This window comes from Meleagris gallopavo, chromosome 2 (genome assembly GCF_905368555.1).
Source record: "Meleagris gallopavo chromosome 2, MGAL_WU_HG_1.1, whole genome shotgun sequence".
NCBI lineage: Eukaryota > Metazoa > Chordata > Aves > Galliformes > Phasianidae > Meleagris > Meleagris gallopavo.
Window position 1 is genome coordinate 70,821,480 of NC_139405.1, and position 24,895 is coordinate 70,846,374.

Here is a 24,895-nt window from a genome sequence, read left to right on the forward strand (position 1 = left end):
TGCGTGTATCTTAATGCAGTACTGCTTAAGGATTGGGAATAAGTTAAGAAAAGGTACTCCTTACGTTTTGCAGCTTTCCTTTAGTCACTATTTGGAAAAGATTAAAGAATAGACCTCTTTTGCATTATGCCTCACAATAGACCTCTTTTGTGTTATGCCTCACAACTTATTTCTAGTGCCCGTGCTGCAGATTGCCTCATTAAATTATCATTGTTTTCCACGTGCTCTAATTGCCTGCACATGAAACTGCTGCATGCATACAAAAAAACAGATATCGATGAGCTTGGGTGGTATTTTCCGAAAACGTTAAAGATGATTAGAGATCTCCTACGCTAAAGGCAAATGCCAGGCAGCACAAGGACTGCCCAAGAGATTCCTAGTGGCACAGCACACCATGACCACAGCCTGTCAATGCCTTCTGCAGCCCCATCTCCTGCGCAGCGTTGCTGGGAGGGCTGCATGGCCTGACAGTCATCTCTGTGAGCACCGCAGGACCTGGAAACTGCGCTTCAAAAAGCACGAGTGCTTGGGCATGTGTATCAAATTAAGGAGTACGGAAGCAAAAGATGACACTTATTTTGCAACATGCCAGTTAGGGATCTCAGAGGCGCCGCGATGCGCTGGAGCAAGTACTCATTAGGATCAGCTAAAATCAGGGCTCCCTGATGGCATGCTGCCACCTCACCACGTTAAGAGCCTGGTCAGGCTGGGGCTGGAGTTACAAGCTGCTTTTTCCCAAGTCTTGAGGACTAAGTAACACGGATACAGGCCTGACAAGGGCAGAGGGGTTTCCAGACAGCCGTGACAGCCGGCAAGTATCAGACAAAGGAGAGAAAACAAGAAAGACATAAGCAAGAAAGGACTTAACTCCCTTCCACTGCTCAACCCCCTTCCACAGCTTTGACTGCACGCGGCAATTAAAACCACAGAACGCCAGGCCGGGCACGCCGCCTGGGCTGAAGCCCATCTACCGCCCCTCCCCAGCGCCCCGCCCGCCCCGGCCGTAGCGCCCGCCCCCGCGGCGCCGCGGGCACGCGCAGCCTGCAGCCCCGCCTCGTGCGGCGACGCCCCGCCCTCCCTCGCCGTGCGGGGCTTCCGGCGGCGTTAGGCGCGGCGGCGCGGGGGGCTCCGCCCTGCGGACGGGTACGGCGGCGGCTCAGCGCGGGCCGGCGGAGCGGGGCGGGGCCGGGCGGCCCGTCTGGGCTCCTCCTCTCGGGGCAGAGCGGGGAGGGGGAGGCCGGCGCTAGGCCGGGCGGGCGCAGGTGTGTGTGCGCGCCGGGCCGCGTGGGCGGGTGGCGGCGGGGCGCGGGAGCTCGGCTGCGTGCCGCGCTCCGGTGTGCGGTCCTAGTGCTAGGCCTCGGCCCGGTGCTGGGGAGAGCTCGGCGTTGGGCGGACAGCCGGGGGAGCGCACGTGTCTGGGGAGCTCGAAGGTGTGCGAGGGAAACGGTGCCTGCGGCGTGCGTAGCGGGGCGGCGCCGCTGGCGTTGGAACGCATGGCGTTAATCTGCTCGGAGCAGCAGGCTGTCCGCTGGTACGGGCTGCTGCCCGCGGGGGGCACGTGTGTTGCTATAGCTGGCGGGGCAAAGCAAGGCCAGTGGGGGTACTGCTGAGTGGTGGTGGGTGTCTGCGTTGGGGTGAGCTGTTTGTCATCCGTGAGGTGTGAGGATGGGTACTCACAGTGTGGCCTGACGGCCGCAGGGCGATGACCTGCAGGAAGGAGGCAGTTGGCCGGCAGGTCAGCGGTGTGCAGAGTATGAACGTGTGGGATGGTGTGAACTAACAGTGAGAGAGTGGCCTTGGTCTGCTTACTGGGAGCGGTGCTGAGTGAGGTGGTGCACAGGTTTGGTGTGCTGCTTGTGCATTGCTCATACCTGGGCTTCCTGAAGCTTGGGGCTCCAAGGTGTTGGGCTGTGACAAGAAAGAGCTGGCTGGAGCAATGTGAGCAACATGTAGCTTTCCTTTTTCCTGAAAGCGGGGGTTTCCAATGCAGGTAGTAGGCCAGATGTTCAGAATGGAGTGGTACAATGCTGTTGGCTTTATGCTTTGTTTAGGAGCGATTTTTAAAAAAGCTTACCTGGTGATTTGCACATAGTGGGAAGTAGTTTCTGTGATATCTAGACAAACTCCAGTTTGGAGTGTGGTCACCTTGGCTACGTAACAGATGCTCAAGTAACATTTGTCTCAGCAGTACTTGCACACTACGCCATTCAGTGAGCTCTGGTCCTTGCAGGAAGGAGGAGCAACTAGTGAAATAATTTGAGATGCTCAGATTGTGAATGTTTTGTTGCTCATGACAACAACGCAGTCAAGATTTTAAATGGACAGAATTGTCTTCACATTCTGTTGTTGTTGCAGGCTGTAAGTTTAGAAGTTTCACATATGTAAAATGGCAGTTTTTACTGCCAGAACACATTGCATGAAAAAACAGAAAGTAGGGCCTGAGTATAAACTACAGTGTAAGAGCTTACTAATTTCTAATTAATTTCAGCTCCAAATCTCAATAGTTTGAGTGCAGACACTGATATAATCTTCATAATCAATAGTGACAGATGCTCACCTATGGTAAAAATGGTCTGTTTTAGCCTATAATGTAAGGTTCCAGTATTCCCTCTCTGCACTGATGCGTGAAGAGATTTCTCCCTGACCATCTTTTAGCTGATACACATACACTAAATCACATTAATCTATTGTTTCTATCATTTATGTATTCCTCATAATTTGTCATTGTTGCCATTTCTTTTATATTCAAGTGAAAGGAAACTACAGAGACACCCCAGTTTGAGATTGGCAAAGATTCTGTAAAGAGAAGTTACTGCCTCTCTGTCTTTTAAAAATCAAACTTGGTGTACCTATGGGTTATATATATATATATATATATACATATATATATACACAGCATTTACTTCTCTTGAAACAGGATGAACTCTGCTCTAACACAGTGTATTGCTCAGGGATGAAATATGCCAGCTTCTATTTTTCTAGGTATAATGTAGGCTTTTTAGACATATCCTTTGCTTGAGTACCCTCCATTATTTTTGGTATGTCCCACTTTTTTCTAGCTTTCTGGCTGGTAAATACCTACGTATTGCTCATGTGCCCTGCTTCTGTACTTCTGGGAGAAGATTGAATACTAGCGAGTAGAACTGATATGCCCTGTAAAAGAGGATGAAGTAGCATAGAATCAGCAGGGTTGGAAAAGACCTCCAAGATGATCTAGTCCCACCGTCCACCTACAACCAGTATTTCCCCACTAAATCGTGTCCCTTAGTGCAATATCTAAACGTTTCTTGAACACCTCCAGGGATGGTGGCTCAAGCATCTCCCTGGGCAGTCTGTTCCAGTTGTTGACCGAAAAGTCACCCCAAGAAATCTAGCACTCCTGAATGCTTTTGTTTAGTTAGTGTCTGTTCCAATTAAATATGTGGACAAACAACATTTTTCTTTAGCAAGATGTGTTGAAAGAAGGAAGAGGTGAATTAGTCTCAGAAGGCTTTTCATGTGTATAGTTAATTATATAGAAGAAGGGAATTTCCTCACATAATTGAAACAGTTGTCAATTAAGTAATTAATGTATTTTGAAAGAAAGTAGCATTTCTTTCCAAAGGAAGTTTTACTCTAGATCTAGCTTAATTTGATTCTCTGAGTCCCATCTCTTGTGTAAAATTGAAGGCACCCCTTCCATGGTGCTTTGAGCTTGGTGACTTGGGGGGTGTTGTAGTCTGGCTGCCCCTTTGTGCCAGCACTGATTTCTGTGAGGCAGCCGCATGTTGGTTCAGGAGCTGGCTGAAGTTGGCCCTGGCAGGAGAGAGGCAGAATGGATCTGAGTAGGCCCCAAAACTGAAGCTGCTGCAGGAACAGGACCTGCTCTGTGGCTGTGAAGCAGGAATGTAGATAGGGTGAGGGTGTAGGCAGCTGAGCTGGGGGTGGAGGGGCAGCCCTACCCAAAGCAGGGGGTTGGGGCTGGGTGGACCTTAAGGCCTCTTCCAGCCTGAACTGTTCTGTAATTCTGTGAATTTTCTGTGAATGTACAGCAGGACAGAGGTACTGTCAGAGATTGGAAGATAGAGCTGAATGTGTCCAAGTGGATTTCTTAAAAATTGTCAAGCAGTTTAGGAAGGAAAAAAAAATCTCCACATAAACTCCAGAGATGTTTATCTTGATGCTTTGCTTAGCTCTGGGCCTGCTTTTTTATACTTGCTGGGTTAGATCCCTTTAATCAGAAGTCTAACCAAGTGGTAGTTTCTGAACATCTCTCTACATCACCTGGCCCTGCTGATCTATGTTCAATGTAATTCTTCACTAGCTTATTATCCTTCAACTTTCTCAGCAACTTTTCATTGGTCTTTTAACTCCACATAATTCTTAATGCTTTTAAAATGTCAGAAATAGAAGAGTTTATACTTTTACGGTAGTCCTAGTCCTTATTTATCCTTCTTTTGTGATATTTTTCTCTTTCCTCTAACTTTACGTAAGCAATTATATCCTATATTACTTTTAACTCTTTAATATCCTTTCACTTGCATTGCTCAGACTAGAGTGTTTATATGAAAGCTGTGTTCTGTGCTCTTTTTCTTCATACTTCCCAACTTGAGCCTGTTGGCCCATATCAGCCAAAATAGAAGAAACAGTGTCAATCTCAAGGCTATCAGATTCTTATTAATTTTACGAAAGTCATTAAAGTTGACAGGGGGAATGGCCATCAGCCAGCTGGTTACCCTCCTTGTTGTGAGCTAATAGGAAGTGTGCCTGAGTTTGTGCTACTCATCATGAGCAGGTCGGTAGTGTGCTGGGCTGTGACTGGAGGAACCTTAGAGTTCATACTGCAGATGTGAAGTCACGCAAGGTGCCTGTGTGAGATCAATGATTTGCAACTGCTCTTGACATATCCCAACTGGTTGACTCAGAATTGAGCTCTGTAAAGTCCTAAGTTATGTGGAGCAAGCTTCAAACTGTGCTCGTCAGTGAAAGTTTGTTAGAAGCTCATGTCTGTGCTGATTGACACATGATGCTAGGGCTTGGCACCAGTAAGTTTGTTGACGTTTAATGTCTGTTGGCATAACTGTACAGAGGGGGAAAACTGTGGAAGAGGAATGTATTTTTAAACTTCACTTGTGTCTTATGGCAGCCCCATGCCGAAATTATAATCTTATTATTTTTATTTTAGAAGAGATCAGGAGGGTTAGCACTCTTCATTCCCCACTGTCTTTTCTAAAAGATGGTTCAATGGGATGTTTGGGGAAAATGTGACATTATTTGGCTTTGGCATTCCAGCAGAGCTTAAAGTGGATCCAGAATGCAATCTTATGCATTTCCTTCTGCTCTGAATGTCAGGAGCAATTCATGTTGTTGACAGCTATGTCAACATGTGAAGTTGAATGAAGGACAGGAGCTAAACAACAAGCTAATAATAGAAGAGGCAAAGAAGTGAGAACTGAACACTTCGTTAGTAAACTTTCTCACTGTCATGAGTAAGAGGACCAAACAGTGCAGCCAGCCTTATCCATTCCTGCGTGTGCCTTGTTGACAGTGTTCTAACGGAAGAGAGCTGTTCATATGTGCATTTTGTGAGTATGAGAAGTTACCCAAGTAACATGCACACTGAATTGCATACAAAAGCTACTCTGTTTCCTATCTATTTTGCTTATTCACGTACTGTAGTTTAACCTTCTGCTTTGAAAAGAACTCTCAAGTCTGGCTCCTTATCTATCTGTTCTATGTGGCAAAATATGGCCCCACATGTACCCATTCCAAATGGTAAAAGTGCTTTTTGTCTCCCAGGCAATGAAGAGGCATCATGTTAATTACTGTTTGATACATTTTCTGCAGTTGAAGAGTCATGCTGTTGGTTCAGTGGTTAGGACATACCCTGAGATACACTAACTGGCAACCCCAGCACAGGCTGTTGAAGACATTTATTCTGAGATAGGCTTAGTCATCTCTGTGCCAGCCCCTAGCAGGTTGCGGGCGCTGCTCCTTGTTTTTCCTAGTAAAGCAGACAAATAAGCTAATCTGGAAGCCAGCAGAAAAACAGTCTGCGGTAGTGGAGGGTGTGATTATGCAGTGCTGTGTTACTGCCCTAGAGTGTGGCGTACCACTAGCAGAAATCAGAGAATACAGTCTAAGTTCTGTTGCGTGGGGGTAAATCTAACAGTTTACGTCATGCAGGTATGGAGTGGCTGCTAAATATGGGACAAGCATGTGTAAGAGGATCTTTATTAGTAGGGAGTATGATACAGCCCTTCTGTGTCCTGAAAAAAAAACAACAGCATTCAGCTATGAATATTTCTTCACTGTTGTAAAGCTTTACTACAGAGGCTTATCTTGATTTTGGCTTTTTCTAGTAGTTAAACAAGCTTGTTTGTCTTACTTGTGGCTCAGTTTAGGCTGTGAAAAGCGCACTGCTATCCTCAATTGTGCTGTTTTGTTTTTTTTTTTCAGGATGGCTGTCTATGCAAATATACTGCATCTTGAGTACAGTTGAATTGTTACGTAAATTAAAATATTTCTCTTATCAGAATTGAAATGCTTTCAATGGGAACTTCTGCTGCTGTTACCTTGACTCTTCTGAAGACTTACTTTGTTGCGTGGCTTAAAAGAAGATGATACTGTTAATGAATTGTGAACATCCTTCAGGAGGCTGGCTACCCTTGAGTGGTTGGTTAATGCTGTCATGGACAACTTCAAAGGGTAATGGCAGTATTTTTGTGAAACTGTTCGGTCTCCTTCTCTGATCTGGGAAGGATTGGGTTAAGTTTTTAGTTTAGATTAACTGCCCATAGCAATTTTGTTTTACTCTGAATAAAAATCACAAACTGGAGTAATAGGTTTGCTGCGGTAGCAGTACAACTTCCTGTACGAGCTGTCTTTGAGCAGTGTGTTTATTGTGTTTATTCTCCAGAGTTTATTATAGTCTAGATATATTTGAGCTCTCTTTAAATGAAGTAATCTGGGTCCTGGGAACAGTTTTGCTGGGAATTGCAAGCAGTGAAGTAACTTAGATTTTGTTGTATGTTGCTGCAGCTTGTCTACGTATCCAGCCACTTATTTCAAAAGTTGGTTTTTCTCTAAATTATTTTAAAAGTACACTACAGGTAGTTTTATTTGTAAATTTGGAAACAACGTCTGCAGTTGTTTACTGTAGAAGATTTAATTTTGTACTTGACTTCATGAGTCAGTGAAAGATTTTTTTCTTTTATTATTTTCAAGGATCTCTTGGTAGATCCTTGAAAATAATACTTAATTTCAGTAATAATGTTTTTGTTACTTGAGGGTTAGTTTTGGCTAATGTTTCTTCATAATCTTTTTTAAATGCAATAAGTGGTAAGCCACACTTTGTAACCTGTAAATAAATAACTGTCATAAAATGTGATAGTTTGTTAATGTTTTAATAACAATATGTTGTTTAAGAGGATATTTGAAAGACTAAAGTTTGTTTTCTAGGACGTATTTTATCTGCTCACTGTGTTTCTTCGTTCTGTTTTGTCAGCTCTATTTCAAAACACCACAAGCTGTTATTGCACCTTATAAAGGACTCCTGACCTTTTGCATCTTCGTGAGTCATATCTAGATGCCACCAGTGTTTCCCATGTTAACAGTTCTGAGCATGTTTTACTATATGTGCCTTCGGCGCCGAGCTAGGACAGCTACAAGAGGGGAGATGAACAGCCGGAGGGCTATTGAATCAAACACCCGAGCCTTACCTATCAATGTTGAGATAGTTCAGTATGCCAAAGAAGTGTTGGATTTCAGCTCTCATTATGGTAGTGAAAACAGCATGTCTTATACCATGTGGAATCTGGCAGGTATTCCAAACGTGTACCCTAGCTCTGGTGACTTTACTCAGACTGCCGTGTTTCGAACTTATGGGACCTGGTGGGATCACTGTCCTAGCGCTCGGCTGCCGTTCAAGAGGACTCCAACCACCTTCTGTAGCCAGGACTATGTGGAACTTGCTTTTGAGGAGCCAGTGTATCCCACTGCAGTGCACATTCTGGAAACGTATCATCCTGGAGCTGTAGTTAGGATTTTGGCATGCTCTGCAAATCCTTATTCGCAAAACCCACCAGCTGAAGTAAGGTAATTTTTCTTTTTGTGCTTTAGAACACTCCTTTGTCCTATAAGATGTTAAATATCTGACCCACGTTTTATTTCTGTATGTGTTTAAAGCTATGGTGACCTGTCTTTGTAGTGACTTCAGAGATGTGGGTTTATTTCCTTGTATCAGTAACACAGATCCTAGTATCAGATTTAATTTGTATAAGGACAGCTTGTGTTGGAATTTTCTGAGCAATTATTACTACATATGCTCAAAAGTCCCTTGTGAATTGGCACTTCTCCAATAATAAGGGAAAATTGCCCAAAAGGGACTCGGATTTGTGGCTGCAGTATCACCCTGCTGCAAGTAACTATGAACTCTTCTCTCTGCATGCAATAGGTTGTATATATGGTAGAATCAGGCACTGTAACACATTTCATGTGGAAACGGGGCTAAAACCAGAAGTATGGGATCAGACAGAAGGTGATGTCATCTGTCTGATGTTTATTTTTGATCTGATCAGCAGGTGTGAGTTGCACTTGATTTTAGGTTTGTTTCACAGACCAAAAGCAATCCATTTGTTTTTCCTCATACCTGGAACTTGTGATGAATCATAGAATTACTCAGGTTGGAAAAGAACTTAAAGATCATGAAGTTCTAGTTTGGGAGCTGGGGAGATGGAGCTGGGGAGGAGGAAGAAAGACAGGGGGAATGGTGATTACGATGATAAAGGAAAAGTGCAGTTAACGAGGTGTGAAGCTCATAGTTAGGAGGTCTGGAAATAGAACAAAGAGAGAACATGTTAAAGTACAGTGGAGAAAAGCTGTAGATACATGCAAAGTATTATCAAAAAGGGATGAAATTATACCAGACTTCCAAAGGAAGGGAGAACTGTTGGATGAAAGACTTAAAAAAAAAAACATGTGCTATGGAAAACAGAATAGCAGCAAATGGTATATTCACCTAAAGTGCATAGTTTGGCAGTATAAGCAGTGCTAATGCTTAGGTGTTGGATGTTTTTTCTCTAACCTGCTTTCTAAAGATAAAACTAGAAAGCATACCTTAAGGTTTTAGTATTCCATGCTTCCTAATAGTAGTCTGTCCTAGAAAATAGCTGTCATGTTATGCATTCAGAATTACCAGGTAATCTGTTTTGTGTGGTTCTGTCAATTATTGTTGGTTAGTGAATTATACAGCTCTCTAATGTAATGAGTAGATACTGTGTGGGTCTAAATTAAACTTCTGAATTCAAGGAACAGTGATAGGTCAAACTATTAATGGTAGGTCTAACTTAAGAAGTAGGAGTGTTTGGCACTAATATAGAACTTATTTATAGTACTGTCTGATGTAAACACAGCTTTTCAAATTTAGAACTTAATATGAAATGACTTCTGGCCAATTTTTTGTGAACTTTAATTTTACTTGTTTCTTTAATGATACAGGATAGGTTTTATGTAGAGATTATTTCTGTAACTTGACAATATTGCATTATTAAGATAGGGTGCTTCAGTGCAATGTAAGGATATACTTCTGAGAAATAACTTATGCTGTCTTATAAAAGTCTCTAACTAGTTCTTTCTTCCTAAAATTCATTTTTTTTCAATTTAATGTAAAGATCCAGAAGTGTTCAAGAAATGTTATGAGAACGAACTATTAGTATAGTACACTGAAAAAAAGAAGAAAAAAAAAAAAAGGTGTGGATAGCTAAAAGAAAATATATGAGAAAAATACTCATTAGAAAGCTTTAGGACTTGTTTTGTTTTATAGCTCTTGGGGCGTGATCAGCTCTGAGAGACCAAATTAATTGTGGAATCTAATCTGTTGTAAGAGGGAAAAGGTCTGTTGAGATGTTTAAATATTGTATTTAGTGGCCAGCTGAATAATCTTTTTTTTTCCTCCTTGAACTCAATATTTGAAATGTCGCCACATCCAAGAATTTGCTGTGTGCAAAAGCTTATAAACTGCAAGAGGCTCTGTAAGGACTTGGTGTACCACAGTCCTTGCATGAGAAGATTTCATGTATTTTTGTAGAAAAATATCTGTAGCCCATAGCTGGCCCACAGGTTGCCCTGTTCACTCGATACTTATCTCATGTCAGTGATTCTTATAGGGAAGAGGAGACTGAGGGGAGACCTTACTGCTCTCTTGAAATACCTGATAGGGGATTACAGTGAGAGCGGGGTTGGTCTCTTCTCACTGGTGGCAGGGGACAAGGTGAGGGGAAATGGCCTCAAGTTGCACCAGAGGAGGTTTAGGTTGGATATCAGGAAAAACTTCTTTACAGAAAGGATTGGTAAGCACTGAAATAGGCTCCCTAGGGAGGTGGTTGAGTCACCATTCCTGGATGTGTTTAAAAACCATTTGGATGTGGTGCTCAGAGACTTGATTTAGTGGAGGGTTGTTAGAATTAGGGTAGTATGGTTAGATTGTGGTTGGACTTGATGATCTTTAAGGTCTTTTCCAACCTCAGCAATTCTATGATTCTGTGAATGATGTGTGTGGGTGTTCAGAAAAGGGTTCTCAGTGATGAGCTTCTAGTGGTGGTGAATTGTGTATTTTTGTCAATTACAACTTTGCCCGGCACTGTATCAGATCAGTTTTTTCAGTCTTTTTACAGGTGGGATCAACTCTTCATGTAGTAGAGAAAGCATTAATTTATGTTTCAGATTGGAATGTAATTGTGCCTGACAATTCTAGTGCTTACACACAACAGTTTGATTTTTTTCATTATTCTTTATCCACAACTTTCAGCAATTACAGTACTGTCATCTCATCTTTTTTGTGATGAAGAAATCTCCCCCTGGTTTTGTTATATTATGCTTATTTTGTTATATATGATATATTTGTATCATAATGCACAAAAATGTTTGTTCTGGACTTGCTGGTGGAGATGAGTCCCTCTTCAGCCAGCAGAAGAATCCCAGCTCTATGCAGCAGTAATGGGGCCATTGCAGCTGATGTGGCGTCAGCTGAGCCTAGCCAGGAAAGGGAGACCTTTTGTTTTATTTCTCATACTGTATTTGATGAATAAGATATAGGTAGATTCTGTAATGAGGACAGTGTTCCGTTTTCCTCCTCATCTATCCAGAGTGTTTACTCCTGACAATTCCCTAATGGCTTCTTCGGTATCAATCCTTTTGAAACATTCTGATGCTCCCAGTGCTTTGTTAGTTGCTGTCAGACAGGAAGAGTTTGTGCGTGTTTAAATGGGAGCTTTCAAGTCAGAATTTTTTTTTTTCCTGAAGTTTTCAACTTTTTCCCTTTACAAAAATAACTTTGATTTTAAATTTAGAATATAAAAGAAAAAATGGTCCTTGTTCTTCTTCAATCATTGGTTTTTTTTTAACTTAATTTGACAGTTTCTCTTTTTTTAACTTAATTTGACAGTTTCTCTTATCTTATGTCCCTTATAGTGACACCACATATTCATGTACTTTTATAAAAGCTCTAAAGCAGTTTTCTAACTAGTCTGGGATATGTGGCAGTGCTTGGGGATGTTTCATACTGTATGTCCTCACTGTTATGCAATGATTGCTTCTTTTGTAGATTGGGATGTTTTATGTGTTTGGTTTTTTTGTTTGTTTGCTTTGGTGTCTTTAAAATTTTTACTTCCTCTTCCCCTGGCTTGTTTTCCACAGATGAAGTATAATACTAATAAAGTTGTTTTTCAAAGGTGAGATGCTAAGCATTTTGCTGGCTGGGAGCAGTTCCAGATCTACCAGTGGCAACATTCTGCTTCTTGTGGTCATACCATTTCACAGAATCGTAGGGGTTCAAAGGGGCCTTCAGAGATCAAGCCCAATCCCCCAGCAAGCAGGCCCCCTTACAGCAGGCTGCACAGATACGCATCCAGGAGGGCTTGAATACCTCCAGAGAAGGTGAATTCACAACCTCCCTGGGCAGCCTGTTCCAGTGCTTTGTCACCCTTACCATGAAGAAGTTATTTTGTATACTGGTGTGGTTCCTGTGCTCCATTTTATGGCAATTTCCCCTTGTCCTGTCCCCACAGACTGCTGAAAAGTGGTTGGCCGTGTCTCCTTGACTTCCACACTTAAGATATAAAGATTAATAACTTAATAAACTAGAAAGATAGTGTACTGAATTAAAAATGTCATGGATCTCTTGTTTGAAGACAGTGGCATTCCAATGGTGATTCTACCTTTTATTTCCTGTGAATCTCAGTTGAAGGCACCCCAAACACTGCTGTTACTATCAACGCCATACAACGTGGTAAGGGGTCTTCAGGGCTGCATAATATCTGTCTAGCTAAGTTTTAACCTTTTGCATTCTTACTTCTTGACATCCTCAGGAAAACAAATTTTAATCTTGTCAAGTTGACTGTTGCAGAGGAATGAGTTTTGGGTTTTTGGGACAGTCATTTCTGAGAAACACTCAAAAAGCTCATTTGGAGAAGGCAATTATTTCAAATAACTTTTGTTATTTTATATACCCTCTGAGCATTCTTGTAGTCCTGTTTGCTGTTCCGTCGTCTCTGTTATGTCAGAATTGAAGTAGAAATGAAAATCTACATATTCCTTTATGGTAATTAGACTGCTTAGGTGCTGTGAATTCTGCTTATCACCTTATCACAAACTCCATTAAAGCTGAATGGAAAAACTTCACTGAGGTCCCCATATTGTCTAGTCTCTTAAACACAATACAGATGTGACTGCCTTTATCACTGTAAAGGCTGTGGCTTCCTGGCATATTGCTGGTAGAAGCTTCTTTCTGAAGCAGCATTAGTGCTTTGGAGTATTTTCATAAGCCTTTTCTGTACATCTTCTAGACTTGAGGACAATGTCCTACCTTCAGTCATTTGATTTAACTTGATTTTTGAGAGCTCAGAGAGCCTAGTTAAAGAGAGGGGGAAACAGGAAATTTTCTTTGAATTTTCCAGATATTTGTTCAGAGGCAATTTCTTCTTGGTTTAAATAGATTCTGGAGAATTTTAAGGTTGCCTCTGTTTGTTCCAAACTCTTGAAACTAATTAGGTACCCATCCTCAAGCCAGAACTGACTCAAAACCCTTTAGAAGAGAGGCATTTTAGATAACCGTAATGAAAAATACTCCAGAACATAAAAAAAAATGCAGTTCTTTCTGTGGCTTCTTGGAAACTTAGGCTTCTTTCATCCATTTCCAAGTATACAGTCTTTGTTCCCGTTCAGATTGTAGCACAGTGAGAGTCAAAGCTCTGATCCTTGACGAAGCAACTGCTTCCAATTGCATCAGTGGGTGTATTAAGAGAATGAGTACAGTAGGGAAGAACGTATCTACCAACCCCAGCTCAGAGCAATTACAATGGCCTGGTTTTGTGTGTGGTGTCACCAAGGGAGAGAACAACAACAAATGCAACGTTGTAGACTGGAGGTTTTGTAGTTAAACCAACAGCTAACTCCATTGAAGATGGGTTAGTGAGTGGGCTGTTGATGAAAAAGAGAGAGCAGTATGATGAGGACAGTGGAAAATAGTTACTGATCTTGTTCATCAGCACTTGGTTTGTAATGCGGAGTCTTACAAGATTGTAAAAGTCCTGCTGTGTCTTTGATTTACTGTTCTCTAGTTTATTACAAAGACTGGTAGCTGGAGGCACTGAAGGAGATTCTTGCTTTGCAGTTTGATGAATCTAGACGTTCAGATGCATTTTCTTCTAGAGCTACTGCTAGTTAATCTTCTCTCTAGGGTCTCAAAGGAGAAGTCAGTAACTAAGGCATGCTCTGTTAAAAGCAGATGATACTGTACGTGTTATTTAGTGAGGAAAAAAATAGCCTTGAGTTTCCCTCAGGATAATCTGAGTGGGTATATGAAAGCGTCTAAGCAAAATAGCAAGTGATGATCTGAGTATGTTCAAGAAAGGTTATGTGTGGTGCCAACATTAAGTATTTGCATAGGGAATTGACCTGCGCAAGAAAGTGTGACAGTGAAACTAAATCTATTACTTTTTCTGAGAGTTGAAGTTCCTCTCCTAAATTAATGAAATGTTTTGTAGCTTCCAGTATCTGGGGGGACCTACAGGAAAGCTGGGGGGGGACTTTTTAGAAGGGATGTAAAGACAAGACAATGAGAAATGGTTTTAAACTGGAAGAGGATAGATTTAGCCTAGATATTAAGAAGAAATTCTTTACTGTGAGGGTGGTGAGACACTGGAACAGGTTGCCCAGTGGGGTTGTAGGTTCCCTGTCCCTAGAGGTATTTGAGGCCAGGCTGGATGGGGCTTTGAGCAACCTGGTCTGGAGGGAGGTGTCCCTGCCTGTAGCAGGAGGGCTAGAACTAGATGATCTTAAAGATCCCTTCCAACCTAAAACATTCTACGATTCTCTTAGTAGAAAGTCTCTCCTAAGAATATAAAATACTGAAAAAACAAACCTGTTAATCTTACAACAGAGTGTACACTGTAGTGTGTTTGTACTTGCTGACATGCCATGTGTTCACCAATCCTATATGTTTGGTTTCAGTTCATTGTTTTTTGTTTCCTTTTGACAGAAGATATCTGCAGGCCTCCTATTGTGCTGCAAGCTATTTGTGGTCAGTGGCATGATGCAGGATAGGAAAATGTATCTGTGCTTTCCTAAAAATCTCTGTTGTGAAATGGAAGTTTCAGCCAATATGGATTTTCATATCCTTGAAATAGGAGCAAATATCAAGTTTCTCTGCCTTGTTAATATTATATTATGTTTTAGTGGAAGTCCTTTCATATGTTTTGCTTTCTGTTACAATGGGCAGAGTTTAATCTATTCTGGAAAACAAACTATGTGTAATATTTCTTTGTGCTTTACAGCACCTGTCAGTCCTGAACAATACTTTAAAGCTCACATTAGTGACGTCTGTTATAAGGAGCAGAGGTGCTGAGATAATTCCTAGTACCTAGCTTTCTATCAGGCCCAGCATCTCTGAGGCCTGAGGGGCAAGACAAGCAGGCTGAGAGACATCTTTGGAGCTGGGATTGGGCTGATATGAAAAAGGTGAAGAGATGGGGAAGTGTCTAGATTTTGCACTCAAATAGCTGTAAGCGTAAACCAAAGAATCAAAGGGAGTAGAAGCAGTGACTGCTGGAGGTTTCTTTCTTGACTAGAAGCTAGACTTGAGGATGAGAGAGAGGGGAGGAGAAGGTGGTCGTCTAATGGAAGAGATTTGAAGTTTGTGTGCAAGTACGTATGAAAGCTCTGTCTATCCCTGAGCAACCTTCTGTCACCAAATCAAAGATAAAAATATTTTAGCTTAGCAGTTAGACAATTTTAGGTTTTTTTCAGCAGACCATTTTAAAGAATGATGTGAAGATTATATTTCTCTGGTAATATTTAACCCTTACATTAATAAGATAATTTGGCAAATAAATACTTCTGAAAGCAATATTTTGCTTGCTTTAGATAGGTAAATTAAGTACGTGTGTTTTTTATAAAGGAATTTGTTGATGTTGCAGTTTGAATTACTTGGGTGTGAATGAGTGAGAGCTGTGGGTTTTGTTTTTTTTTCTTCTCTTTGTATATTTTGTGAAAACCTCGTGTGGGAAGTGAAGTCGACTTAGTGTGTATTTGAGTTGCTTGACAAGACTGTTCCCTGCTTATTTGTACTAACAGGCAATTATTGTCAAGACATCTTTTATCAATTGGTTACGATAACCTTACCTGTGAAATGTTGGAACAATTTGTGTGTATATAATGGTAATCTAACACAAGTGCATGACAATGAGTATACAGTTTGCTTTGTTAGCAACTCAGAGAAAATGTGCTGTGATTATAGTGTGCCCTGTTAAATTCATCCTTTGGAAATTTACCAAATCTAGTGACAAACAACTATTTTCATTGGCCTTTCAACCGTTTTTCTCAGTTCCTAAGTAATTCTGGAAAGCACTCTGTCCGTGTTCAGAAATTGGAATTGTAACTTTAATCTTATTCTCTGTATTTGCATGCACTTATTTTTACAGGTGGGAAGTCCTCTGGTCTGAGGCACCTACAAAAGTGAATGGTCCCCAGGCTCGGCAGTTCACGCCTAGTATCAAACAAATCAACTTTCCCACAAATCTAATTCGGCTGGAAGTGAACAGTTCTCTTCTGGACTATTACACTGAATTAGATGCAGTAGTACTACATGGTGTGAAAGAGAGACCTGTGCTCTCACTTAAGGCTTCAATGATTGATATGAATGATATTGATGAATATGAGGATGAAGAGAAGTATGGCTGTGGAATGGACACTCTTAATAAACAGTTCAGCATTGTTGCCCTCAGAGAATGGCCAAGTAATGGATACTTTGATAAGCTGCCTTATGAGGTAAGAAAATCATGTTTACACTTAATACGGTTGTTTTGATAATTGAGTGCAAAGGTGCTGTATGGGGTACTGATCAAGACTGCTGTTTTTCCCAGTTCTTTGCATTTTTTTGCGAGTCTCCTGCAACTGCTGTATAGATATGCTTGAGTTGCAGTAGTCTGTCTGCTTCAGTGGGTAGATAATAACAAGCCAGTTTGCCAGTATATGCGTAGTTATGGCACTTGTATTTCTCAGGAGTCTCTTTGCTCATGCACAGTTTCTTACGCCTGTTATTCTTGCCTTTCATCTCTGGCTTTGTACAACTGGAAGATCCTAAGTTCGTGACACAAGTAGTTTTAGTCCTTGACAGAGAAGACACAAAAGAGAGTAAAAGAATGAATGTGACCTGGAAGTAGGGGTAGTTTGGTTAAAAGTTTCTTTCCCTGATCTCTTTATAGAATGCCCAAAACTGGGTTCTTGCAGCTGCCATAAAATGTTCATATTATTATGAGATGAGGTTCTTCTGTGCAGGTGTTTTGAATCATGATGTAAGTTACAAAAAAAAAAAAAGCTATAGCTGAACTTCTGCACACTCATCTTCTGATGCATTTGCTACTTTTTAGTCTATCATTGGCACAGAAAATAGTTGTAAAGTACTCTTTTCAGATCCCCTACCAGTGGAGCAGTTGCGAGTAGGCTCAGAGTCTGTGCAGGTAAATATCTTCTGTCCTGTAGTTCCTGTAGTCTATAAGGTGGTTTAGTGCTTATGCAGTATGTGGTATTGCTGAATATCGCATGCTGACCTGTAAATTTCTACTGGAGTGTGGATGTTCATGGGAGGCTGATACACCAGTCAGAGTAAAGAAGGAGAGTCCAAGTAATCACCTTTGCCTCTTCTGAAATAAGCTGGATTAGCACGTAGTGGAGAGGAACTTCTACTTGGTGCTCAGAACTCTGGACTTGGCAGTCAGAATTGTTCCAACTGACAGCTCTTGTTTACTGCAGTAATACATCAAATGCTCAGTGTGCTTTTGGCTTGAATCAGGTAGGTTCATTTGTGAAAGCAGAGGAGGATGGTTAGAAATGCTGCCACTGATTGCAGAGCACATTCAGAAATATGTGATTTAATCAAATAGCTTTATGTTTTTTGTCATGTCTTTTTTTTTTTTTTTAAATTTTAATCTGTGGGATTTTCTTCTGTATTGAAGAAAGAGAAAAAGAAAATACATCCACAGGAGAGAGAATCGTTATCTCCTCTTTTAAATGTTTATTTCCATTCATGAGTTGTTGCCAGTGCTGCAACAGAACAATGAATGAGGGTGCTGATTTCATCCTGAGTTAGCAGCAGCACTGTTTCTTTTTAATTCCCTAGGGTCCATATAGTGGTCACTGTATTTCACTGTTGGTTCTTGTGTATCTATAAGGTGGTTTAGTGCTTATGCAGGGGGTGTGGTTGAGTCCAGAACATGTAAATATCTTTTTGTTTTGTTTTAGTCTACAATTAATCATAGAGAAAACGTGATTTAAATCTGGGAAGTCTTGTTTGAAAAGGCTTGATAAGTTGATTTGTAGTATAGTTGCCAATCAGAGAGGCAACTATTAATTTATCTCATTTTTGTTCTGCATAATTATACAAATCATCAAGATTCTAATATGTATAATTATATGTGGTCTTGTTATTCCTATGATCTTCTGTCTCTATGTACCTTATTGTGCTTTTCTGCTTTTTTTTTTTTTACTGGCTTCCTTTTTTATCCATTTTTTAACATGTTTGCTTTCATGAATGCATTTATATGGTCTATCAATACCAAGCACTTTTTTTTTTCCTTCTACTTTGATTTAAAGAACCTGAAAATATAGCTAGAATATTTACCAGAAAACTACAAAAGAGTATTCCTGGACAGGGTTTGTGACAGCAGCAATACCAGTCTCTGCTTTCTCTAATCCAGCTGGAAGGCTTGGTTACAGAAACAACAAAAATGTTGTGCTTTGTAGTATGGCAACGTTTTATCCCATCTGAAATGGGAACAGTATCTACATGCTGTTTTGAGAATGACAAGTGTCAGATTTTTCTGGAAGTGTTCAGAGAAAGTACTGGTGAAGTAAAGGAAGCACCAACTCCTTCCAGTTTTGACTTTGATATGTTACATGAAAAAGATGTATCTTTTTATAGGTTCCTGCAGCACATTATGAATGTGTAGCTGTCCTTAGTCTTCATACTTGCCTGTTTCTTACTTCAGCTGTTTCAGGCTCTTCATACAACCCTACATAATACACAAAATGTTCAGCCTGAATGGTCTTCTATGCTGATCTTAAAATAGACAACAGTTCTTTTGCTTTTCATGTCTTTCTGAAACTTGTGCAGACCGTGCTTTCTTAGATTATGTTGCTTTCAGAATGGCTTACTGAGTGTGAGCTGTAAAAACATTCTTATGGTCTAATTTGCACAAAATAAGAGGATGCTCACATCTTGGGGCAGAGAGGAGTTCCTTGGAAGCAAAGAGCTTGACGAGACAATTTTCCTTCCTTCCTCATGTCCTGCTTAATATCTTTAACATCCTTAATATGTGCAGAGTACTTGTTCTCAAAATTACCTTAACGTTGAGAGAGGATTTTGTAGAAGCATCTTCATGTCCTTGCCTTTCTCATTTGATTAGCTGGTGCTGCTTGTAAAGTGGAAGGAATAAGGCCTTTGTCATATTCAGATTTGCAGAGTGCTTCAGACCTGGAGGCCTGAACAAGTTGAGAGCCTTCATTAAAGGGGAGAAATGCCTGCCATGGTGTGCTGTGTGTGCAGTGTGAGACTCACTGTGGTACACCAGGTCCTGAGAACTTAACTTCTATTCTCTTAGGCAAAGCAGGAGAAATACTGCATGCTGCAGTCCAAAGTATCTTTCTGTTTTGAAAATTTATATAAAAAAATAAAAGAATAGGATCTTTGTCATCCCTTGAAGCTGTTGTTGTAAGCAGCTTCAGAAAAAAAGAATAACACAAGGTTTATGAGCAATTTGTGTCTGTTGGGAAAGTGAGTTTTTCCACTAAGTGTGGATTTGACACCTGCATTCCATGGGAAAAGGGCCTTAAATATAAGAGATGCATTGAACGCAAGCCCTTAAATGTAAGACCTTTAACTGCTGCTTAAAAGAACTGCAATAATAAGCAGGAACATTTCTCAGTCATATGTTTTCCTCTCCCCCCTCTCCCCCACAGTAAACTTCTTGCATCGTTCCAGAACAAATGCTTCAAGAATAAATATTTGCAGGCTTTCAGATAATTGGTAAGATTTTGTGCCTCTCTTTGGATTGAGAATCTCACAAGGGTCTTAAAGGCTGTTTTAAGCTTTTTAATCACCATATGGCACGAGATCCCTTCAGGTAATGGCTAATATACTGCCAGTTGTTCTAGCAGACTAGGCTCTGAGTGATGGCTCATGGAGATCTTTACAGCGTTAGTCTTTCTGAAACCTTGATAATTTGTGCAGTCTATCAGTAAGATGCTTTCTGTTCTTCACATCAAGGTGGGGGGGGTTAAAACCTTCAGCCTTTCATTGCCGAGGGGATCAGTGCTTGTACTCTTGTGTTATAAAATGCTTTGGTGCAGCTGATTTTATATGAGTAGAATAAGGAAAAAGGAGAGATTTAAATGGTAGCGTGCAAGCTGTAGGATCATGGAACAAGGAACTGTGTTTTCTTAAACTATGCTGAGGAATGCCAGTAGTCACAGGATGTCATCATCTGCTTCCTTTCATCCTTCTTTTCCTTTTTGTGCACAGATCCTTTATCTGAGCATTTCTTGATGTCAACTCTAGTTCTTTAGAGTAAGTTGTGGCAGCTCTGGCTGCAGAACAAAAAATTATAAATATTCCTGAATTATAGTTTGCATAGGCCACTGTTTTCATATTGGAAGGGCTCAAATAGAAGAATTGAAGGAGGAAATTCGTAGTGCAGAAATTTTAGGATTGACAAGCATTTGAGCATTGTCTTCTGACCTAATCAATTTTTGCATTATTGTACTGTAGCCAAAGAAATTGTATTATTAGTTATAAATGATTATTTCTTGCTGTGATTCATATTAAAAAAAAAAAAGAAAAAAAAGCTGGAGAAACTTTATTGGTAAGTGCTATTAGAAGCTGTGTACCTGGGGTTTTACCTCTGTATTGAAGTGTGTGATGGAGATCCTGTCTGAGCTTACAAGTAAACTTTGATGCAATGTATGAGATTTCTGTTTTTGGAAGATGTATGTTTTGAATTTATAATTCAAAATGAAGGTAAATGTTTAAGATGCTACAGTCAGGGACTGCAATGATTTAAACAAAAACAGCAGGCAAATCAGATATGACTCAGGATCTTTTTGTTGTGCAGATAGCACAGCGAATTCATATGTTGATGTTTGCTGGGTTGTTGAGAGTAACTATTGGAAACCTCCAATTTTTGATTGTTCTCTCAAGCATTTATTGATCTCATCACATCTCTGAATCTGGACATACACGGTGTATTTTGTCTGGAAATGGGACAGAAAGTACTTCTGTTTTCATTTTTGATCCATCAAAGGCAAGCAGCGTTTGTTTTAGCTATATTTTCTTTTTATTTTTCCAATTATCTTTGTTTTTACTGAATAGCTTATGAGTGTGAAACAATTGTGGTTGTAATAATTTTTCATAAATCCAGAGTTAAAGCTAAAATCAGATTGCAGGAAACAACCTTGTAAATAGATTTTCAAAGATATTCCGTTGTGTGGCATTCATGGAATTACTGTAAGCACAACGTAGCACAATGGGAGCACGTTTTGTCACACACCATGGTATTAAATGGTATTCTGTGCTGGGATATACGTACACAGATAGCGGGTTGCTGACAGATGCCAGCAGTGGTTAATGGGTATTAGCATGTAGATTTGGAACCTGCTATCTTTGTTTAATCAAAAGCAAGACAGAAATTATCACTTCAACAATATAAAGTATTGCATTACATTTTTTTTTCATCCCAGGTATTTCATCTTGGGTGGGGAAGGATTGCAGTATCTCTGTGTTATGAAATACTCTTTAAAGTCATCAGTGAGTGTAAAGTATATTGGTGAGGCATCTGTGGTTTCATTCACCATTACTTTCACTGCTCAGAAATCACAAAGAAATTTTTTTTTCCCAATGAACAGAACTAGTGTTTCTTTGTTTCAGACATCAATTATACCAAATTAATTGTAGGCATAAATTCAGCTAACTGCAGCTATAATGGCTGAGCTCTTTGCTATCGAAAACTTAATAAATAAACATTGGAAAAGTCTGAGGGAGAAGACAAAATAGGTATTTAGTTGGATTACAGAATACAAAGTAGCTGAAAGGTTGCAAGACAGCTTGAAATTGGTTTCAGAAATTGAAAAATTGTTTAAAGTTAATAGATGATCTTTAAAATATGTGTATGTATTTAGATACCTACTGCTAAAAGGACATAACAGCAACTTCTAAGCTTGAACAGTGGGTCTGAACAAAGCAAAATAACCCCCAGATGTTAGCTTGGGCTCACATCTATGTTAGCTCCTAGTCAGCTTGCTGTGTGTTGTATCAAAATGCCAGCAACCGAAGTGTCAGTCTAGGAAGTGACTTTTGTTGAGTGTTGTTCATTAACTGCAATGTGTATGTGCAGTTCTTTGTTGTTATGTTGTAATGTCTGTCCTAATCCTCAGCTTCCAGCTGAGATGAAAAGCCAGAGGTGTTTTGAGGACAGGGAAGAAGGCTTGAAATCAAGGTTTAGAGAAACCTCAGTATATGCAAGCACTTCTCTGGCATTGGTTTTAATGTTAAGTTGCTGAAGAGTTCGTAGATATGTGGAATGTTTGATGTCCAAACAGTAAATCTGGGGCTGAGTCGGAAGTAATAGGGCTTTCTTCAGTTTAAGCTGTTGTTGTTTTAATTTACACTGTCTCTCTGATTCATTGTAGGGAGTTAGTTTTCCTCCTCTGCTTGGAAGCGATTTACTCACTTAATTACATAACCAGAGTGCAGGTGCTGATAGCTGTGAAAGAGCCACAGTAAACTAAATGTAATTTTTAGATAGAATTTTACAAGTGCGCTTTCTCTCAGATTTCTAAGCTAAGGGAGAAATTTTTATTGAAGGTTTGTGTTATTCCCTGAAGTGATTACTTATGTGTATTTCCGTTAATCTTCCTTTGGAAAGAAAACCTGAGCTTGATAGGAGATGAGATATTTCTTCATCTGAGTGTGAAATAAGTCTTTTTAAAAAAGTATATAGTGGTGCTAGTGAGAATGGCTGGCGATTATTCTGAAGCTGAGATTATTCAATTTGATAAAGGTAAACAGGGGTGGTATTTCTCAGTTTTGACTCTAGCATACAACCAGATAAGAGATTACTTCATAAAAGACGAGCTGAATCTATTTGATTTTTTTTATCTTGTTGCGTAGTCCTGCACTGGTGGGAGAGTGGAAAAGGATACCAGGTAGAAGACAAAACACTGATTTATTTATTTATTTTAGGGAAGGGAGCAGAAGAGTAACTCTGAAATCAGTTCAGGTTGTGGGGAAACTAGGGCGTTATATGATTATCATGTTTAATATACCTTCAACTATGCTACCACCTTATGACTAAATCCAGAGAAGAAAGAGGATCCCAGCACAGTGTTATGATCAATGAAAGTACAGACATTGTGAAGGGAAATATGTAAACATAGTGTTTACATATATATTACTGTTTAAATTAGCATAGGTAAAGAAACTTCTGATTTGAAAGCTTCCTGTCACTTTCGCTTGCTGATCTGCTTTTCCCTTTCTTGTTTATTATGTTGTCAAATCGAGAAGGAAGTGCAATCTTACTTAATAGTTAATCAATGTTTTATTTGAGAAGTTACTTTTAAGTAAAAGAACTTTCCTTTCTTTGAAGTTAGAACATATTTTCTTATTCCTTTGCAGGTTTTCCTTAGCATTTTGAGTGTCGTATGACCATCTGTGCCTTTTTTTTCCCCCTGTTTTTAATATAGCTCATCCAGTTGATTTTGAGTCACCTTACAGTACCAGACCTGTGTAGACTAGCACAAACCTGTAAGCTGCTGTATCAACACTGCTGTGATCCTCTGCAGTACATTCATCTCAGTTTACAACCTTATTGGGCAAGAATTAATGACACATCTCTGGAGCACCTACAGTCTCGCTGCACTCTCATCCAGTGGCTGAATTTATCTTGGACTGGAAACAGGGGAGCCATCTCTGTTTCTGGATTTAGCAGGTCAGTGCTAAATGTTTAGCAGTATTTTGACAATCTCTGTTTGCAGAGCTGCTGCACAGTACTTTGTCACTGAGTAACTGAAACCTTGCTAAAAGACAGGAAATGTCTTTGATTTAGCAAGAAGAGTGTGATTGTTAGGATGTGGGAAAGGACGTTAAAACAGTAAGAGGTGCTAAATAGGGAAGTAGGAGTCTTTTCAATCTGTAGTCTGCAAGGTCCAAACTGCCTGTGATTCAGTGGTGTCTTCCAGTGGGAGCAGTGTTTTGCTTTCTTCTGGGATTCTGAAAGACTCCATGAGAACTAAGCAATAGAAATTCATCCTATGAGGAAAGCATTTGCAGTTGTTCTGTGTACAAAGGAGTCATCAGTAGGACTGTGTTAGAATGGCTGCAGCAGTAAACTGATTACAGTGTGTGGTTACAAGGTATGGGCCCTAAGTAATCACTGGAGTGCAATGTAAATGCAAATATTTTCATAAAAATGATTTAAAACATTAGTTCTTTTGGAAAGCAGGGGGTTTGCATGTGCATCTTCACACTGAGTTGAAAATATGTCTGTGCTATAGGTTATTAAAGCAGCAAATATGCAGGGATTCTTCTCTGTATAACATCAGTGTTCTCTGCTTCCTTAATATATATATTTTTTTGCTTCTTCACTCATTTGCATTAGTTAAACAGCATTTATCAACACATTTTATTTAAAAATTGCTGCTTCAACTAAGAGATAATCAGCAATGGGGGGTGAACTTGACTGATAAGAAACAGAAATGTTTAATACACTTAAAAATGTCTTGGCTTTCATTTGTTTTCTGAATTAAAAGGTTAAAAGGTATTGGAACATTTTCTTTCCTTTGGTGTCTGAGTGCCTTCCTTGTGGCACTAGAGTACAATCATTTGAAGAAATACTTAATCAAGATGAGAATGTCACTTCCTTTTTAGTGACCTTAAGGTATAATCCAAGAGCCCTATGCTATGCTCTTTTGTTCTTGTTGGGAGAAAAAGGAGATGGGCATCACCTAGTTGAATTGGATACAAGATATCTCCTAAATTTGGATTTCACGTTAGATAGATTATGCTGAATATAAATGTATAAGCTTTAATTCAACTCTGAAATAGTGAAGTGTTTGCTTTCTGATGGTTAGCTTATTAAGTCGGTCTTTATGAAAACTTAAAGATGTGTGTCTTCATGTGACTTTTTTCATTTTTGTGTTGCTTTTAAATATGCAGTGCTGTTAAAAATTTTGTGTAGCATTGAAAGAAATGAATGTCTAAGCTCAGCGAATTGTGAACTTGCAATCCTGTCATATTTGGCTTCCAGTTAGTTGAAAACATCTTTTAACTAATTACTGTTTTTACTTTCTTTTTTTTCTTTTTTTTTTTTTA

At 39.9% G+C, this 24,895-nt stretch overlaps 1 protein-coding gene across 8 annotated transcripts in view; it reads left to right on the forward strand.

Moving 5' to 3' along the window:
* Positions 1-1,032: 1,032 nt before the first annotated feature.
* FBXL4 (F-box and leucine rich repeat protein 4) overlaps positions 1,033-24,895 on the forward strand; it is a 55,744-nt gene continuing 31,881 nt past the window's right edge. For 5 of the 8 annotated variants that reach the window (XR_014881464.1, XR_014881465.1, XR_014881463.1 and 2 more), the window contains exons 1-5: positions 1,033-1,143; positions 6,439-6,687; positions 7,487-8,076; positions 15,957-16,302; positions 23,269-23,513. Coding sequence is in view for 4 of the 8 variants with exons in the window: in XM_085217601.1 (XP_085073727.1) it covers positions 7,568-8,076; positions 15,957-16,302; positions 23,269-23,513 (1,100 nt within the window). In the remaining 4 variants the exon portion in view is untranslated. Of the gene's footprint in view, positions 1,263-6,438; positions 6,688-7,486; positions 8,077-15,956; positions 16,303-23,268; positions 23,514-24,895 lie in introns of all 8 variants that reach the window. The other 3 variants (XM_085217603.1, XM_085217604.1, XM_085217602.1) reach the window with 3 other exon arrangements.